Source organism: Danio rerio, chromosome 16 (genome assembly GCF_052040795.2).
Source record: "Danio rerio strain M-AB ecotype USA chromosome 16, GRCz13ab, whole genome shotgun sequence".
In the NCBI taxonomy this organism is placed as follows: Eukaryota; Metazoa; Chordata; class Actinopteri; order Cypriniformes; family Danionidae; genus Danio; species Danio rerio.
The window spans coordinates 12,833,791-12,854,457 of record NC_141036.1 but is presented as its reverse complement, the minus strand read 5'-3'; the positions used below and the strand labels follow the sequence as shown (position 1 = coordinate 12,854,457).

The following is a 20,667-nucleotide window of genomic DNA, read 5'->3' as shown; positions in this document are numbered from 1 at the left end:
AATTTTATGAAACAAAAGTAGTAGTAATAAAGTAGTTTTAACATATTATAAATCTTGTTAAAGCTTATAAAGTCCTATTTTGCAGGGCATGATGTTTGCTTAGACTAGCTGGATTGCCAAAAAGATGTCATAATAAAAGATGAGAATAAACTGATTTAGTCTAACAACATACACAAGATATTGAAAGCAGAAGATATGGCACATTGTGAAGATCTCTTTTGCTCACCTTCAAATTCCCACTCTTTCTCCAGGGCTTCAACTTTGACCTGGAAGAAGTTGAGGAGCTCTGTGGCGTTGGACATCCAGAACATGAGAGGCCGGAGGTCAGAGGACAGTTTTTGAGCGCTCGGTGGAGGAAGATCAACCTCAGCATCTGCCGAGCTGAACACACATCAGAGAAATGGTTCAAAACCTCAGGATAGTGCACGAAATCCACACACAGCTGTTTAAAGCGCAGTTCTCATACATATTTTTAAAATATGGATACATGGTTGGACAACATCTGAAGTTTTTAGTTTGTGGCTAAAAAAAAAAAAAAAGCTTAGGTTATATGGACAGTTCTAGTTCTAATGTTTTCAAAGTCTTATAGGGATCAAAAATTATACATTTAAAAAAAAATCATATAGTTGAAGTCGTAATTGTTAGGCCCCCTGAATTATTAGCCCCCCTGTTTGTTCTTTTCCCCAATTTCCGTTTAAAAAAGAGATTTTTTCAACACATTTCTAAACATAACAGTTTTATTAACTCATTTCTAATAACTGATTTATTTTATCTTTGTCAAGATGACAGTAAATAATATTTGACTAGATATTTTTCAAGACACTTTAATACAGCTTAAAGTGACACTAAAAGGCTTAACTAATCAGGTTAACTAGCCAAGTTAGGATGATTAGGCAATTTATTGTATAACAATGTTTTTTTCTTTAGGCTATTGAAAGAAAATAGCTTAAAGGGGCTAATAATTTTTTCACTAAAATGGTTTTTAAAAAATTAAAAACTGCTTTCATTCTAGCTGAAATAAAACAAATAAGACTTTCTCCAGATGAAAAAAATATTATTAGACATACTGTCAAAATGTCCTTACTCTGTTAAACATCATTTGGGAAAAATTCTAAGGGGGGCTAATAATATAGGGGTTTGGTGTCTTTAACCCGTAAAAAGCTAGTTTAGCCAATCATATTTCAGTATTTCATTTTCAGTTTCTAATCACCATAACTAATTTATATCTAATATAAACACAGTATAAAATTAGTGTATTTTACTCGTCAATTTTGTTTTGACTTTTGACATTTGTTATTCTAAACTATTTGAATATAAAGTTTTGTGTACACTACACAAATATATAATTGTTTTCACTTTTTTCAAATAATCTATGGACACTATACAGTGTTGGGTTAAAGGGAGTTACGTAGTAATATTACTTTTCTAAGAAATGAGTGAAGTAACTTTAAATCACTTTTTAAAAAATTAGTAATAATGTTTGAGTTACTTTTTTTTAAATGTAGTGCGATTTGCTTTTTAGTTTGTTTAATTAATGATCTCAAAAAATGGCTGAATTATAAATGAATCCCGCACTCAATGGAAGAATGCGCCATCCAGAAACAAATATGGCTGAGCCTGAAATTTTTGCAATGTAAGTATTCTCATTATTCTGAATGCATTGACGAAAAGGGAAAGGGGATTGTCTTAATGGACAGTTATTTTATGTAACTAGTAAGACATCAAGTTTAAAAGTAGAAAACACATTTCTTAAACTTTTATTAATCTGTATATATGACATGTATAGCTCTGGGTCAGGACATAGTCAGAAGATTATTTATTTATTAAAAAAAAAAAAGATGTGTTTTTTTTAGTAAATGAAGGTTATACTAAATGAGATCAAGCATCAGCCAGGTATAAAAAAGAAACACAAAGTACCTCAAAAGAATTGTAACGTATAACTTACTATAAAAAGTAATTAAGTAATGCAACTAGTTACTTTTCTGGGAGTAACTCAGTATTGTAATGCATTACTTTTAAAAGTAACTTTTCAACACATTTCTAAACACAATAGTTTAATAACTTATTTCTAATAAATGATTTATTTTATCTTTGTCATGATGACAATAAATAATATTTGACTATATATTCTTCAAGACACTTCTAGACAGCTTAAAGTGACATTAAAAGGCTTAACTAGGTTAATTAGGCAGGTTAGGGTAATTAGGCAAGTTATTGTATAATGGTGGTTTGTTCTGTAGACTATCAGAAAAAAAAATGCTTAAAGTATCTAATAATTTTGACCCTAAAATGGTTTTTAAAAAATTAAAAACTGTTTTTATTCCAGCCGAAATGAAACAAATAAGACTTTCTTCAGATGAAAAAATATTATCAGACATACTGTGAAAATGTCCTTGCTCTGTTAAACATCATTTGGGAAAAATTTAAAAAAGAAACAATAAGAACAATATATATATATATATATATATATATATATATATATATATATATATATATATATATATATAAATATATATATATATATATATATATATATATATATATATATATATATATATATATATATATATATATATATATATATATATATATATATATGGGTTTGGTGTCTTTAACCCGCCCAAAGCTAGTATAGCCAATTATATTTCAGTATTTCATTTTTAATTTCTAATTACCATAACTAATTTATATCTAATATATTATAATTTATTTTATTATTGGAATGTACATATTCAAGGCATGCATGCTCAGACATTTCAGAGTGCAGGATTAAGTGAAGAATGGCATAACTCAAGCTCAGTGTTGGTAAGGTGAGAGTAATCTGCTGTTTACAGGTCTGTCACTGAGCAACAGTGTTTCAACAGTGTATACAGATGTAGTGCAGCATGCAGAGGTGGTGCAGGTTCTTACTTTTGTGTTGGATGTTTGTCACCGAACTCTTTAATTTTGTCCTGAAAGATGAATAATGGAACAGAGAGAGAGAGAGAGAGAGAAAGAGAGAGAGAGAGATTAAAGCAGACTCGGATGAATGCATGGGCGGGAGTGTTTGGCTGATGTGTCCGGACAATGACAGCACATTTTCCAAACGGGTGGAAATGACATCAGTCAACCTCTGTTTACAAACTACGGCGAAATTCCAGTGAAAGCCCATCTGTGTCTGCAGCTGCGGCTCCTCCACCACAGCACTCGCTCCGTGCAGAGAGAGAGAGAGTGTCTGAAGCCTTGTAGATAAACCATTACTGCTGCTGCTGCTGTTTTAAAGGCGTCATGACATGAGAATTCAAATTCACCTTGATCTTTTGACAAATAAGTGCACTTGTACACATTAAAACATCCTGCAGGGTTCAACTCTTGAAACATCCTCGTTATAAACCAAGCATTTATTTAATAAAGCTGTAAAAGTGACTTGTCTGCCAATGAAGCTGAATGTGATGTCACAGGAGTGCATATAGGCTGATTTCACGCGCCGCCATTTTTAAAAGCGAAATCGAGGCTGTGGTGCGAAGAAACCCGGAAGTATCGTTGGGAGTTACATAGGAACATTGTGTACCTGGCTGTATATCTTATCAGCAAAGAGAAAGTGACACTAATTGATAATTTTACCGCCTTCCGAGTGACCCGAAGGTCTGTTCTGAATGAAAGGTGAAAATAAAAAGGGACATCAGAGCTCATTTTCAGCTAGGTTAAGAGAAATGGCACTAGATAGCTAACGTTTTCTTTCCTAAAAACACGTTTTAGATGGCATTTATCAGACTCAAGTTGATGAACTGATTCTTTCACTATATTAGACGTGTCACGATTCTGAATAAAAAGAAAAAAACTCAATTTCCCGCTAAAATTTAAGGCATATTGTTTGATGCTAAATTGCTTTTAATTGTTTAAATTAAACTTACTGAATGATATTTAAGTGATGTTTACATCATTACTGCATTTTGAAATCTCGGCAACAGCTGGAGGTTTGTTGTCCACAGCATGTTACTGCAATGTTTACAGTTCTGCACCTATACTTCTGGGTTTCTTCCCACTGCAGCCTCGCTTTGGTTCTTTAAAATTCCGGCCGATTGAAATAAGCGTATATTTGCATAGACGTTGCCTACTAGCACCAGCTCTACCCATTGACGTGTAGTTAGTCAGTAACTAATCCTTTGTTCACACCAGATGTGGAGCGCAAAAATAAATCTCAATATTAATGCATAAATAGACACATGAACATTTTGAGTCTACTCGCTTTATTCATGCGTCAAATTTACTTTACAATAGACGCAGATTTACGTCATGGGCAGGGCTTCTGTCTGCCCGGTGACTCTAGCTTCATCGCTAAATGACTAACATGGATTTTATTGAGAGAATGGCTGTGTTTGTGTGCTTTGGGAAGGCTAAAAACAGCATATATATTCATTTGGCACCGTGTCCGAGTCTACTAGACAAGATCCTTTCAGAGGTGCACCCAGCTCTGTGAGTTCCTCAACTCCTCCGGAAGCTATACTGAGGCTTTCAGCGGTGCTTCCGACTACTTTTAAACACAATCGTGTGGGTCAAAAATGACATATGCGGGTATAGAAAATTTTTGGGCGGGTTTGCAATGTAACCCTCCCCCTTTAACGTTACTTCCGGGGTGGTTTTTTTTTTGTTTTTAAGCGTATTTTTTGGGCTGGTATCAGCTAAATCTGGCAACACTGCTTCCGACTGAGCCGAGCCCTGTTTGATGAACTGTTGTCCGGTGTCAGCAAGAGGATTTTCCCACTCAGGACACTAACAACAGGTGCTACGTCATAATCACGCCCCATACAAGAGAAAGCTCCTGATTGGTCAACGCGGTGTGAATGTCCACTAAAGTTTAGATTTTCAACACGAGTGATTCGTGCAAAACGCTCATCTTGCGCCGCTACATTTGCACGAATCGCATCATTAACATGTAAATCACTCACGCTTGATGCTTCATCCACGTCTGGTGTGAACGCAGCATAACTCTTGCCTACCCCTGACTACAGCATTGTGTTGCGCCAAAAGCAAGTACAATCAATTATAATTAGTGGTGCTGTTTACGGTAGATACAGTATACAAACGTAATAAGACCCTGCAAAGAGGAGAGCAAGCAGAGCTGCAGTGGATCTGGCTGCAGCTGCGCACAATAAGTAATATTGATCATTTTATAATGCTTTACTTGTGAAATCTGGTTTTCTATGGATGTTGTTAGGCCTATGATGCATACAGTAGAACTGGTGTGATCAGTCTTGGCTAAACCCAGACATTTTTACAAAGAGGACCAGAATGACGGTTTAAACTTCTTTTGTAATATTGTATAGATAAATTATTAATATTATAACTAAGTGAACTACAAGAACATATTAAAACAGTTTTAAAAATATGTCATGACCTCTTTAATTGCTAGTCTAACCTTATGTTTGTGGCATAGTTTGACCAAAGCATGATTCAGCCAGATAAGGCATAAAATGTGTCTGTTTGGTGTTTAAGTCATGTCATGTTCAGTATCACTTTTTCACTCTAAGAGCTGTCTCAGTGTTGTTATAAAACAGCCAAACCACTTTACTCCTCCTGAAGCCGGTGATTTCACACTTTAGGACATCAGGATGCTTCTTGAACTTTCCAGACTTTACTCATCCTGGATGTAATTTAACATTATCATTAAAATTATTGCTGCAATTACTTTTAAAAACACATTTTAAATGTACTATTGGTGAAAAAACACTTATGTTCTAATTGTATTTGTATTTATTTATGTATAAATAAATGTATTTAATGTATCATTTAATATATACTGTAATTTTATAAAAGAATAGTGTAGAGTCCCATATAGTATCATTATATTTAGGGGCCAAGCAGGAAAGTTGCATAGGCATCTATTATTTTCGTTAGCGTTCCTATTTTTATTATTATTATTAATATTATTATTATTATTATTATTATTATTCCGATTCTTTTTCGCCAGATTTGAATGGCAGCCCGTATAACCATATAGAGGAATGTTGTATAATTTGGCACAATGTTTTGTCCAAAGTTTTACTTTTGTTTATCTTTAAAACTCTTGAACCGAATGGACTACAATCAAAATACTTCCTATGACATCATTTTTTTTATGTAATTTTTTTCATATTTTTTAATTTTCGCAAAGCCTATTTGACCTAACTCGTCCTAGACCATTTGTGCGATTTACACCAAAATTTAAACACATGATCTACAGAACATGGTGACCAAAGGTTATGGAATTCAAACCGTTTTTGTTTAATTTGTAAACAAATCTAACATAGAGCTTGCGAAAATGGACTTGAGGCAATATCTCCATAACTCATTAACATATTCACACCAAACTTGGTGTGTGTTATGACAACCATGGTCTGAGGTTATCTGCCACGTTTCAGTGCATTGCCCCCTAGTGGTTTGGAGACACAAAAAATAGCCTTTTTGCTTATGACTTTTTAACCTTTTGTCTAAAACTCATAAAACTGGTCTCTTCACATCCGACAGAGCATGCCAAGTTGAATGCTGTCTGGTTTTCCCAAGTCAGCCATTTTAGGCATCTGCAATTTAGATTTTTGACAAAAAAAAAAGTTATAATTTGCGAACATATTCACATATCATGAACCGTTTGGCCCCTTGATTGCTGCTTGCAGCTATATTTCCATTTAGTTTCATATTGATTTTGCAGACAGATGTAAGAAATAAAAAAGTAATCAAATTTATTTTGCAAAGTTGCGAGTTAACAAAAGCACAAGATTTAAAAGTAATAAATTCAATATAAATGATTAATACTTACTTTATATATTCATTTTAAAACTGTTATTGTTTTTGTATGTTTAAGATAAATGGTATAAAGAAAAATCTGATTGTTGGGGATCACTGCTTTAGACTAAATTATTCATTAAAACAAATGCAAAAAAAAAGTATTTCAAGTGAAAAAAAGTCCCACATTTTAAAGTTATTATTCCATTTAGTTTATATTGGTTTGGCAGACATTGGATGAAAAATGACATGAAAAATCCCAGATGCAAAGCCTTGGTTGTGATTCACCGCTTTAGACTTTCAGATACTCACCCAAACAATCCCTTTGATCTGATTGGCTGCCTTTAAAAGCAGCTGTGGTGTTAATTCGGGATCCAGATGTTTAGAGGCGTAGTCAATCATGAGTGACAGAAGATATGCAGGTGCCAAAGCTCCGCCCCCTGAATCTGGGCTCGTATTCTTTAAAATAATTTCCTGAAATGAAAGCAGAAGCAGTAACCGATTTATTTAAATAAATATTATGAAGCCATGGCAAAACTGAAACTACTGCAGTATTTGTCACACCAGTTTACCAGTGATAATATTTTCCTCATTGTACATTAATCATGACATATTTTAAACGATGCAAAAATGAGGTCTGACCTGACTTTTGAAAGACACAAAACACTGCCGGTAAATATAAATAGCTAATAACTTATTTACTTATTTACTCTGTTGATTGATTTCGTTAAGATCTGCATAAAACTTTGTATTACTAGTTTTATTAATTGTCCACATAAGCAAATGGGCCATTATTTCACTAAATATTTGTATACACTTACCGGCCAATTTATTAGGTACACCTGTCCAACTGCTTGTTAACGTAAATTTCTAATCAGCCAATCACATGGCAGCAATTCAGTGCATTTTGACATGGTCAAGACGATCTGCTGCAGTTCAAACCGAGCATCAGAATGGGGAAGAAAGGTGTTAAATCTTGTTAAATCTATGCCACAAAGGATTAAGGCAGTTCTGAAGGCAAACAGGGTTACCTAAGGTGCACCTAAGTAAGTGGCCGGTGAGTGTACATTTGTAGCACACAAATCCATACATTGGAGGAAGTTTTACGGTGAGGATTTTGGAAATGTTTTTACTTCATAATTTTAAAAAAATATGTTTTTTCATTTCATTGTCCAGGAGATTATCTCCCTCAGTTAAAAAACACAACAGAATATGATTAAAACCGATGTTTTTTTGTATGTAAGTGCTGCTGAAGTGGAGATTTGTGGCTCATTGCTAGAGAATAAACTAATTTACTGTTAAAAATATGCATTGAATTTGAAATATTCACAAACAAATTGATAAGCTGTGACAAAAGAATTACTTAAACGTGTATGTTTCTTCACATCGGACCAAAAAAAAAGCACAGAATGTCAAAACTGACAGGTGCTTGACAAAACAGTTTTGCCTTAAACGGCTGTTTTGATAGGGGAGTTGTGTATTGGCATGCACTGGTGTTTGTTTTACGGCAGATAAATGAGATCCTATCAGTGTTTACCTGCAGCAGGGCATCAGCATGTTTGGCCTGGTATCTCAGCAGGGACTCTGTGGACCCAAGATACAGCCGAAGCATTTCCTGTCTGTCTGTCATCCCGCCGGGCCCGAAGGAAGTCGGCATGTCACCTTGCCATGGTGGCGGTAGTGCCAGTGGCGGGACGGGAGTCACATGCGGGTCACGGTACAGGAAAAGAAAGTGGCTGCCAAGACCAAGAAGGTCTCCTGGCTTTAAGACTGCTTCTCTGTAAAGTGGAGCTCCATTAAGAGTAGCTTGTCCTCCTCTGAATGGACGTGCCAGGGCTGAGGAAAGAAGCGTGAGGGAAGAATATGAAGTTCAAAATATGATGTTAAGGTTATGTAAATAATGAAAACCCAAAATTTATAAAGGTAGTCCCTCCTGCTGGTACCATTAATCTCCTTTTATTTAACAAAGTTGATGTGTTTTAATACTCAACTCTAATGGACAACCTTTAATAATTAAATAAATCAAAATTTGGAAAAGGTATTTGCTGGGTTCTCCAGTATACTTCAGGAGTAATTTAGTAGCCTATAGTGTACAGCCAAACACTCTATACTTGTTTGATATGTTTTAACTGCATTGTTGCTGCAGCAATATTGTTGATAGCTATTGGCCATATGCTAGCATAATTATATATTGGGCAATGCAAGTTTACTCTTAGTAGTGTTATTTTAAATGTCTGCTGGTCTTTTTGTGTACACACACACACATGCACACAACACAACTTTCAGACTACTGTTATTTTTAAAGCAGTTTGGTAGTGTAAAAAAATGCAGTTGCATTTTTGCGAAATGTTTTATGTTCAAAGGGTCACAAAACACCAAAACACATTTTTTGAGATCTTCACAGTCCATATGTATGTCACACTTTGCTAAAAAATCCTATAAGGACACATATATTTAGCTAAAAATTGCTAAATGTGAAATATGAAAATTGGTTGTTTTTGAGTTATTTCGTGCAAATTATTTCTTCTGGTTTGAAAAGAAATTTAAGCTGCATCACGGCGTTGAGATCATTGTGTAAATTCTAGCATGGAGATTGGATGTCTGTACTGGCTGGTACAAAGTGACTTTATTGAGTTTTTAGCACATCTGTGCATTAATTTATGAGAAAGAGATATTAATTCTATTGTGAACGAGATGCAACTTCATTAATATGCATGATACATACCTGTCAACATTTGGGATGTAAAGCTAAGGATAATGCTCACCATAACACACCGCTATATGACTGTTTTAAGGATTGCATAGGAGGTGTGACAGCACTAGTAATGAAAAGGAAGGGAATCATGCCGTTTTTATAATTATTTTAAAGTGTTTTCATGCCTAAATAAAATGAAAGCACAGAACAGACTTGCATTTAAAAGTGAGGGTCGCCCTCTGGTGGTTCGGCGGTATGGGTTGCGTGTATTATTGCCAACCTTCACAGAAAGATTGAAGATACAGGAGAAATAGGGGAAAATACCTTTAGGTGATGATAGAACTGTTAAAACAGGAGAGTTGACAGGTATGGCATGATATAGTTGTTCAGAGAGACGGCGCATTGTGTTGCCAACCGTAATTCAAACAAGTAGTAGAGGAATTGTCAGAAGACATGGGTCAGCAGTGTTGCCTTTATAAATGTGCCTCAATGAATGTTTTGTTTCCTTTTCAACGCCATGAGAGCACAGCACACATAAGAAGCCACATATGTGGATTTCAGTTGTCTGCTAACATGCAACACAAATATGTTTGTAGGAAACATTTTTACTCAAGAGCTGGAATCTGGAAATAGTGAAATGTCGCTCGTCTCCTTTTAAAAAAAAGATGCGGTTTCAGTTTGTGTTGATTGTCCTGTCTACGGATTTGGTAAGTGTGTGATCAATGTTTTTTGTTTATTCAGATGGCAGAGTTAGTTAGTATTGTTAGCAGTACTCTTTCAGTTTTTAAAGACATACCTTAGTCAAAATGATTTAGTTACTAAATTTACAGTAGTATAGTTACAATATTATGGACTGAAAATCCTCCACTTCCACACATCTCTCAGATCCACTGTAAATGCTGCTCTCCCAAACACTCCCCTGCATCTGTGTTTGTGTTGTCAGTGTGAAAATCAGCTGTAGTGCATGTAATGAAACTCCCCTTTTCATGCAAACCCTTCCCGTTTTCGCCACTCGCCACTCCCACCTAAAGCTGGAATAACTCACTTTTCAGATTTTTTTTTTTTTTTCAAATTAAAGGTGTGAAAACACCCTCTGAGACAGGAAGGATTGCGTGGCCCTTTAAATTCGAATTCCTTTACTTTTAGCAGTTTAAACGATATGATATACAATAAATGATCCATAAAAAATACTGAAAACATGTCCTGGCAGCTCATTGCCTGTTTTTGTTCCATAACTCACATGACCACTCCAAATAATATTTCAAACTACTAAAATTGTCAATAAAAGTCACTGTGCTAAACTTTCCAGTATTAAAAGTTGAGCTCAGAGTAGAGATTAAGATCCTATTATGTAATTTGAAATTGTATTAAACAGATAATAAACAACGAATCAAAATACAGGACTGCTAACAGAATTAACAGATAAAAAAATACATTTCATACCACAGATATATGCAGACATTTGTGACCCTGGACCACAAAATCAGTCACAATTGTCAATTTTTTAAAAAAAATGAGATTATCTGAAATAAATAATCAAGCTGAATAAATAATCTTTTTACATCTCGTCCATCTTACTACTGTCTCATCACATGTTTGTGGTCTGTAGATGTTAGTGTAGAATGTTTAAACGTTTGGTGTATGGTTTGCAGTGGTGGAAAGAGTTCTGAAAAATCATACTTAAGTAAAAGTACCATTATTTGCCCAACCGTAGTGCGAGTAAAAGTGTCTGTTGTAAATATTACTCAAAGTATGAGTAATGAGTATGAGACCTTTTAAAAGCACTCAAGAGTAGTGAGTAGCCAGTATTACGCTGTGAAAAGCTGATGCATTTACATGTAATTTACATGTGTGTGAACGTATCATTCTGTAGTGCATTTACTGTAGTCATTGCCCAGCAGGCACACTGCGTCATAAGACATTAATATTAGGTTATTTTCAGGTTGTGATGTCCGGTGACCAAAATTCATTGTGTAGTCTGCGTCTAAGGATAATGCTATTTTGACGTCCAATAACAATGTCAGATTACTTGGTTCAATTTATGTTATGTTGGAAAATGACCAATATCCAACGCCGAACCAACATCTTAAAGCAACATCATATTGACGTCAAATACTAACATTTATTCATCAGGTATGGCAACCGAAATCCAACGTCTGATAGATATGTTGGTAACATCCACACAACATCAAGCTGTGACATCATTAGACGTTGATATTTGGTTGATTTTAGGTTGGATGTTGGACATTGGTGTCAACCTGTTGACTTCTGATGTCAACCTCATTTTCAACAAAACACAACATCTCCACGACATTGGGGAACAACTTCAATCTAATATCATGTTGATGCCATGTCCTTGCTGGCTGTTTAAGGCCATTTTGGTCATCATACAGTAGACATCCGTCATCTCATCAGTGACATGCATCTAAACAGGCTCTAAATCATTGCGTGTGACGATTTTGTACATCTTCTGGGACACTTTTGACGCTTCAAAACAGTTTGCTGCAATTATAAATCACCCATGTCTTGAGGTGGTTCATTATGGTGTAATTTACCTTTTATGCAATTTGATTGAACATGAATCACAAGACTGATTTTTTTAGTCCCCATAGACGAGGAAAAATTGAGTAGTGACTGCAGGTTGAAGGAAAGTAGTGAAGTAAAAGTACCAGTACAGCACTAAAAACTAAAAATTTACGTCCCGGGAGGTACGTATTCGAGCGTTGTTTGTTTTCGCGGATCCGCGAGAGGCCGCTGTGCGCGATTTTTTGCGTTTTTCCGCGTTCTCACCCTTATTTTTCGGATTCCGTTTTTCGTCTTACTTGATTTCCGGAACCTGCTGTTCCCCGGACTCGATCCCGGTCATCCGCGGCCGGCTCCTCCTCCTCCTCGTCCGGGGCCTCCGCTCCGCCGACGCAATGCTGTAAGCTAAGCGGACAAACTGATTGCATCGGGAAAGCCCTCCACTCGGAGGCGAGCCGTCGGCCGGCGAGCGCGAAGAGGAGGGGCGGAGCGGCGCCACACCGCCCCGCAGCGTTCGCTCGAAAAAAAACAAACGCGCCCTTTACGTACCTCCGGCCACGTAAATCGCGGCCTCCAGAAACGTCCGCGGGGCTACGTTTCCAGAATGAGCTTGGGTTGCAAGATAAAATCAAAGGGAAAACTAATTAGTAAATTACAATTTCTGAGAAAAACTACTCAAGTACAGTCATTTGCGTAATGGTTATTTGTTACTTTACACCACTGGTGGTTTGGAATATGGCCGTTTAATGTAAAGTGTTACATTTTTCTTTTTAGTTCTCTTTCAACCAAAGCTGCCATTTTACCATAATTTTTGGGAATTTTTTTAATCTTTAGAAGCTCATGATGGTGAAAAAGCTCAAAACATTTCAGACTGCATTTACGTTTGCTTTATGACACAGGTGTCAAACTCAGTTCCAAAAGGGCCGCAGCTCTGCACAGTTTAGTTCCAGCCCTAATTAAACACACCTGATCAAACTAATTGAGTCCTTCAGGCTTGAAACCTACAGGTAAGTGTGTTGGAGCAGGGTTGGGACTAAACTGTGCAGGGCTTCAGCCCTCCAGGAATTGAGTTTGACACCCCTGCTTTATGATCATCCAGTGTCTCTGGATCATAAAACCAGTCATAAGTGTCAATTTTTGGAAATTAAGCATCATCTCAAATAAATAATCTTTCCATTGACGGATGTTTTGTTAGGGTAGGACAATATTTAGCTGAGAATTAATTATTTTACAATCTAAAAATCTCAGGGTTCAGAAATACTGTGAGGATTGTTTTAATATATTTACAGAAGGAAACTTGCAAAATATCTTCATAAAGAATGTTGTCTTTACTTAATATTATAGTGATTGTTGGCATAAAAAAATTTTAAATAGTTTTTGGCCCTAACTATGCAGTTTTTACTTTAACGGTGCAATATAAGATTGTTTTTGTGGTCACAATTGGTATTGGATTAAGAGAAATGCACTTTATTCAATACCACGTATATACTGGGCCAAAGGTATTACGACTACAAGATCAATTTCATCAAAACAAACCCCAAAGATTTAATTTTGTTTCATGTTGTTGTATTGTGCTGTCATTCTTTGTCTTAGATGTCAGGCTACCTTGACCATGTGGTTGCTCTGGGACGGCTGTGTCTCTTCTGATCAGAAGGTGTCGGGCGAGCAGGTCAGGAGCTGAGAGGTACGTGTCCACTTTTAGAGGCCTCTTCCCCTTCTTCTCCCTCTCCCTGTCCATCTCGCGCTCACGAAACGTCGGCTTCCGGCCAAAAACATGAGTGTGACCCGCCATGATGTACAGCACAAAGTCCTAAACAGATTATAAACCAGAGAGTGAGAAGGAGAATGGGAGAGCAAAAAAAGCTGTTATTGTGGTCTTCACGACAATCTGTGCCATCTCCTATCTTAAGTTGCAGAAAAACAGCCATGATAAGGAATGAAGAGTGTTACAGTTTTCGACAATGTGTGCTTGTGTGAGGTCATTGAGGTAGACACAGCATGCTTGTGTTGGTATTGTCCGTCCCGCGTGTGTATATAGAGCTTCTGTATGCATGTTCAATGGCTATTGCACTCAGAGGTATAAAGGCATCGATGGTATGTTACGATTAGAGGAATACAGGTATGATGTCATGGGATGGCGGTGAGATAAGTGTGCTGATGCATGTCTAGCCTTGCTCTGGTCGTAGCCCTGCAGTAACAGGAAGTAAGGCCGGTCTGTCGGTGGAAGGATCAGGCTTTGCGACATCACTTCCAGGTCGCAGGTGTCTTTGTCTTCCTCTGCCACGCGGGTGCGTCTGTCTGACTCGCTGACGCCTCCTCTTGACCCGCTGACCTGAAAGTAGAAGGGTTATGAGAATGGGGGACATTAATCATGTATTATGAAAATGTGTCATATTGGCGTTTAACTATAGTTTGAGGCTGCCATAGGGTATATGCCGAAGCATGCTAATAGGACTTTTAAATTGCCAGTAACCTGGGTTAAGCGCTTCCAGCGAACTGTATGCCAATGCAAAAACCGGCCGCGTTTTAAGGTCTGTTTTCTTTAAAAATCAGCGATCTCCACTAGCTGAGTGATATCTGATATAAAGTGGGTCTCAGATTGTACAAGAAGCACTGCATTAAATAACATTTTCCCCCGCCATGTCTTTATAATATGAGCATTTATTTTACCCCAGTATATTCAAAAGAGCTTCTGCGCTAGCCTGCCAATTCTGACGGGCGCGTGCGAGTAAACGGCTTTTTGTCTCGTTTTACGCTTGAGCAACTAAATGAATGCCAAAGTTTGTTTAACTGAATGTATTTTAATGACATTACAACATCGATGCTGTAAAAGGAAATGTATAAAATGTAAAAAAGTTCACAATAACAGGTCACCGGAGGTGTATCAGTATGGGAAAAACACTAGCTCGGCATATACCCTATTGGAGTTTCATGGGCTGTTTATGGAATTGTCGTTTGACACACTGAGATAGATATATAGTGAGTATAGAAAGTATACAGATAATTTTTTTACTCTTATATGCAGCTATTTGCTAAAATCTTTTTTTTTTTTTTCCTCAATGTTAACACAGCACACCATATTGACAGAAAAACACAGAATCGTTGACATTTTTGCAGATTTATTAAAAAAGAAAAACTGAAATATCACATGGTCTGAAGTATTCAGACCCTTTGTTCTGTATTTAGTGGAAGCACCATTTAGAGAGTTCAGAGTTAAATTTAAGACATTTTAAGACATTTTTAAGACCATTATGAATGGAATTTTAGACCCATAAAGGGTTAAAAACTAAGATATTCTAATATACTAAGATAAATCACCCAGATGGAAAAGATTTTATTTTTTTGCCCCATGAAATTTAAAAAAAATAATTTAACACATTTAATAATGCAATAATACATTATTATTTTAAAAAGTAAAATATTTTACTTTACATTTTTTAGAAAAATATTTTAAATATTGTGTAAAAGCAAGCAAGCTTCAGTTGTATCAATACACATTTTACAATATAAACTTTCTTTAAAATAAAAGAAAAATAATCAAATGTTTTAAAAGTTTTTAAAACTATAATAAACTAAATCTATGGACAACAATCTGTCCAGGTCAGTTTCCTCAGCAGCAAATACATGGAGAACTTTTTAAAAAAAAATGTTATTGTAAGGAAAATAATTAAACCATTATGATAAATGAAGTAAAAAAATACCTTTTAAAATATAAAAAGTTTAAAGTTTTATTGAGATGATTGTTGATGATTGTATGGGTTTTGGCCAGATTTAGTAGCGATGCATGGAAAGGAAAATTAAGAACTGTTTAAAAAAGATTTTAGACCTACAGCTCAATATTTCAGGACATTTAAGACTTTTTAAGGCCTAAAATTTGGATTTTAAGATTTAAGACTTTTTAAGACCCTGCAGAAACCCTGCTTTGATCTAATACAGCAATGAGTTATTTGAGGTGATTATGAATATATTTGTGATTATGAATATATTTCTGTTTGAGATTTTTTTTATGAAAATAATATGTATTATGTGTTTATGTGTATATATTGTTAAATTACTATAATTATAAAAACTTATACAATAATTAGAATAATAAATAAATTGTTTACAGTTATTAAAAAAAACTATGTGCAAAAAGTATTAAATAAGCTTGTGTTTTAAACACTTCTAAAAAAGATATTTTAAGATTTTATGCTATTGAAAAATAAAGAGTGCACTATCAACTATTAAGGTCAAAGTTTACAAAAACAAATTTAGTTCAGGTTATAAAATACAAAAATGTGTAAACTATAAAATTATGAAAATTGATCTTGACTTTTTAAAATACTGTGTTTGTACATGCTTGAGTTTAAAAATAACATTTGCAATGTAAAATGTGTATATTTATGGAGAACTAATGGAGGGGAAAGTACAAATGAAGGTAATAAGTTTTCTGAAAAAAATTATAACAAGAAAACCTTAGTTCATGCTGTGTAAACATTAATAATTAATGAGAAATAATCTTGAAGTTTAAGATTCAACTTCTGACGTGTAAGATTTTACAGGTAATACAAAATTACATTTTGTTATTATAGTTACATGACATAAGAGCAAATACAAATCTGAACCAAAACTAATTTTTATTTTTCTGTCTTGTCAGTTCAGTTTCACATTATTGAGCTTGCGACATGCTGAAAAGTGGCCCTGTTTCTTTCTATTACCTCTCCTCCTTCAGTTGCGATCATGCTCACTATGTTCTTCCTGTCCTGTCCATTGTTTTGGGCACAGCCAGAGCGGCGAGGGTCATTGCCAGTGTTTCCCTGTCGGCGCCTCAGACTAAGGTTCATGTCACTGATGCTCCTCCTGAGCTCTGAGTTCCGCCCTCGATGACCTCGCTCTTCCTCAGCTCCGCCCCCAGAAGACATGCGGCTCCGCCTCCAGCGCACACCTGTCACCACAGCAGATCTCGCATTTGTTTGTTTATGGACTTGACTTATACTGTACATACATAGAGATCACAACAGTCACAGTTATTGGTTTCCTTGGTAAATATGAGCTTTTTTTATATAATTTACACACAAAAAATCATTCATTAAAATAAAACAATTGAAAATGGGTGCAAATCAATTCTTTTGATTGAAAACAAATTCTAATACATATTGGATGAAATTGTTTTGTTATTTGTTTATTTGTTTTTTTGTTTTGTTATTGCAACCTCCATTTGCCCTGATAACATCTCTGAGTGTTTTCCTAAAATGCCTGTTGGAGGAAACCTGGAAAGAGATTAGAGAGCATTTTTCTTTACAGCATCTCTTCAAATCCTTATATTTCAGGTCCAGCCTGATCTCACGAGAAAACGTAAGTATAGTTTAGTGGCTAATTCGTACGAATTTGTACGAGTTCAGTCGTACGAAATGGTACGATTTTAAAAAGGAGGTGTGGCACCTAAACCCAACCGTCATTGGGGGATGAGCAAATCGTACTAAATAGTACGAATTAGATCGTACGAATTCATACGAATTAGCCACTAAATGAAAAAGTTACGAATTGCCGTGAGATTGTGTTGTTCAGGTCCTCCCCAGCTTTTTTCCAATAAGGAGACTGGCCTGCTAATGGCATACTGATATACATTTCTTCACAATTTTTTCAAATGTACTTTTCTAGTCATCTCAACTTAAATTAATGAAACTGACTCAAAATATTAAGTTAAATAAAGTACAACTTTTACAATTGAGCTGAAACCTGATTAACTTATTAAAATAAGTTAAAGTAACAAAAAAATTTGTTGTCTTGACTTTTTGTCATTTAATTTTTTACAGTGAGAAGATTTTTTTTTATCATTGTCATTATGAGAGATTCAATCAAGGCTTCGCCATTATAAGACATCTAGCATATTAGGCTTTCAGGCTTTCTTTTATGTTGGTATTTGATAGAATGCGATGCTGCTGTGATCTAAACAAAATACTGTTCAAAGCAATTAGTTGACTTTACTTCGAAAGATTCATAACGTTTTCATTGGATTGGTTTGATTTAATTGAATGCTTTTTCAATGGAATTTCAATGAAAATGGAATTTTCAAACCTCTGCTTATTCTGTCAAACACTTTCAAATTTTGGAAGCACAACAATCTTCTGCTTCATATCAGAACTGTACACTTTTGTTTACTCATTATTGAGGATGAATAACAGAATTTGGCTTTTCTGTTTTATATTTATATTCCTGAGAAACAGAGCTATGAACACTTTTGAGTTTTTTCACCCAAACAATGAATGTAAATATGCTTCAGAGATATTTCACTATTGAATATGTTTAGATCTGCCAAAAATGTGTATGTGATTTAGAGAAAAGTATTTATTTCATAATAAGGCATCCCGTTTTCAATTGTTTCATTTGAATGAATGTTTTTTTTTTTGAAAGCATGGTTATTTTTTGCTGTCATTCTCTAAGTATGCCTATAATTTAGACCATGACTGTGTATTAAGATGTTCTAACCTTGATAGCTTTCTCCATCCCTCTCTCTTTCCTTCTCCTTCTCTTTCTCCTCCCTCTCATACTCATCCAGGCGCTGGATCTCGAAGCGTCGCTCGAAACCGTCTTTGGGCCTCCACATATCCACCAGCTGTAAGGGACATTCCCAGGACGCTACACCCCTCCGGCACTCCGTTTGCCATTTAACAGCTCCATCTGCCTGGTGAATGGGCTTTCCAATGACATCACACAACAGGAAGTCCTCGGGGAAATATTTCTGGAGAGCTGACCAGGTGAACAGGAAGTCGGGACATTCAGAAGGGAAAGGCACAATGAGCGGGTAAAGCCTAGCTTCCTTCAGCTAATCTGTTACGTTTCAGAATGCATGTTGACTATTTGGGGCTTGCTTTTGATGTTTTATTTTTCAGAAATACAAGATTTAGATAAATCCTAGGATGCATAATTATATGAAAGTTTCAAAACCAATGACAACAACAATTCAAACACCTCAAAAGCACCATCAAATGAATTTTAAAAAGATGAAATGTCAAAACACACAACATTGTGTTTAGTAAGTGTCCCCTTCAAGGGATTGTTCACCCAAAACTTTACTCATTATTTACTCACCCTCTTGAGTTATTTTTTCTGTTGAACCAAAAAGAAGATGTTCTAAAGAAAGTTGGAAACCAGAACTCTTTTTATCCATACTATAAAAAAGATACTATGGCTATGGAAGTCAATGGCTACTGGTTTCTGACATTCTTCAGAATATCTTCTTTTTGGTTCAACATAAAAAAAGAGACTCAAACAGGTATAGAACAAGTTGAGCGTGAGTCAACAATAGCTCTGTTTCCATCCAAAGATGTGAATTAGGTATATGTACAAAACTGGAATATCGCATAAAACATTTGTGAATGACCATCAATGTGTTTGGAGAAGACACTGTTGGCCTTTTACTTTTATCTTCCTGAGACCCCGCCAGTTGACTTGTGTCCTCTGTAGTGGACATTGCGTTTTCAAGAATTTTCTTTAAATTTTTTGAGCTACACTGTCAAGTCTTGTTGTACTGTTCAGAGGACATCCTGGGCTTTCTAGTGATTTGTCATTTGATTGGCTGGCATGCTAGGAACCACTTCTTACACTGCATCCAAAATGGCAGACATACAAAAAACACATTTTATTGGAAGGAGAGAGGCATGTAAAATTTAGCTTTTTAAATGTTTTTTTTACTATTATTATTACATGTAAATTTGTTTAATAAAGTGTCAGGAACAATACATTTAGCTTTTAAAGCTGTTTACTTGTTTGTGTTTCAAAATCATCCTTTTTTCCACTATAGTGGACAGCAGGACTTCTTAATGTAATTAATGACTGCATGTTGTAGGAGGCAGAACTGAAGCAGAGAGGATTCTTTATAAGATAATTGAGGGAGACTCTGATTTAGAGTCTGACAATCAGACAATTAGAGAATTACAGACAATTAGAGAAAGGCAATCAGTTTTAAATCAATTTCATGTTAAATTTGTTTTGGATTTACAAAAAAATTGTTTTGGAATAACATCCATTTTGGATTAACATCAATAAGTTTTTATTTTTTTATTTATTTTTTTTTTGAGTTCGACTCTTTTTCAGACTAAATTGTTCCTGGAATTTCAATACAAAAGGAAAAATGGCTTTTGTTTTGTTTTTTGTAACATTAATATTGAATTAATATTCTTTTACAGCCATACCCGTACAGTTTTGTTGTCTGAGTGGTAAAAATAAAATGTAAAAAAATAAAAACAAAATGTAAAAACTTTAAATTGTAGAATTTTTTTTAACCCAAAGGATGTAGGAAATCACAAAAAAATAAATAGAAAAAAAAGAAAAAAATTCTTAGGGTCTTAGGAGCATATAATAAATGACTTGCCTCAGAACATGAAGATGAAACATGCGTTGTGGCTTTTGGAGGCGTGACACTGGCATGGTAAACTACAGACCTGTGATGAACTACAATTCCCTACATTCGGCTTTTGCACACACCGTCTCCATTTCCATTAATCCCACACACACACACAAACACACACACACACACACACACACACACACACACACACACACACAAACAGCTGAACTCCGTTATTATGGATTGTTTATACTATAATTATCTTGCTTATCTAAGTTTGTCACATAGTCTTCTGTTAGTTTATTTGATACCTTGTAAGACTTCAAGAAGACTGTATCATTAAAATTTCACCTGAATCCTATTTTTTGTCCTCATCTCA

At 35.3% G+C, this 20,667-nt stretch overlaps 1 protein-coding gene and 1 long non-coding RNA gene across 7 annotated transcripts in view; one reads left to right on the top strand and one right to left on the bottom strand.

The window, feature by feature from the left end:
• Positions 1 to 20,667, bottom strand: part of rasip1 (Ras interacting protein 1) — a 41,841-nt gene that overhangs the window by 9,229 nt on the left and 11,945 nt on the right. For 3 of the 4 annotated variants that reach the window (XM_087285005.1, XM_087285004.1, NM_001289880.1), the window contains 8 exon segments: positions 18,428 to 18,688; positions 16,657 to 16,883; positions 14,130 to 14,291; positions 13,565 to 13,769; positions 8,279 to 8,577; positions 7,054 to 7,215; positions 2,911 to 2,951; positions 227 to 381 (listed from right to left, as the gene is read on the bottom strand). In XM_087285005.1, coding sequence (XP_087141131.1) covers positions 227 to 381; positions 2,911 to 2,951; positions 7,054 to 7,215; positions 8,279 to 8,577; positions 13,565 to 13,769; positions 14,130 to 14,291; positions 16,657 to 16,883; positions 18,428 to 18,688 — 1,512 coding nt within the window. 4 annotated transcript variants of the gene reach the window in all.
• LOC137487882 (uncharacterized) overlaps positions 1 to 20,667 on the top strand; it is a 39,370-nt gene that overhangs the window by 14,690 nt on the left and 4,013 nt on the right. For all 3 annotated transcript variants that reach the window (XR_015511163.1, XR_015511162.1, XR_015511164.1), the window contains 3 exons: positions 252 to 403; positions 13,553 to 13,643; positions 18,498 to 18,743. This is a non-coding gene — a long non-coding RNA (uncharacterized LOC137487882). The remainder of the gene's footprint in view (positions 1 to 251; positions 404 to 13,552; positions 13,644 to 18,497; positions 18,744 to 20,667) is intronic.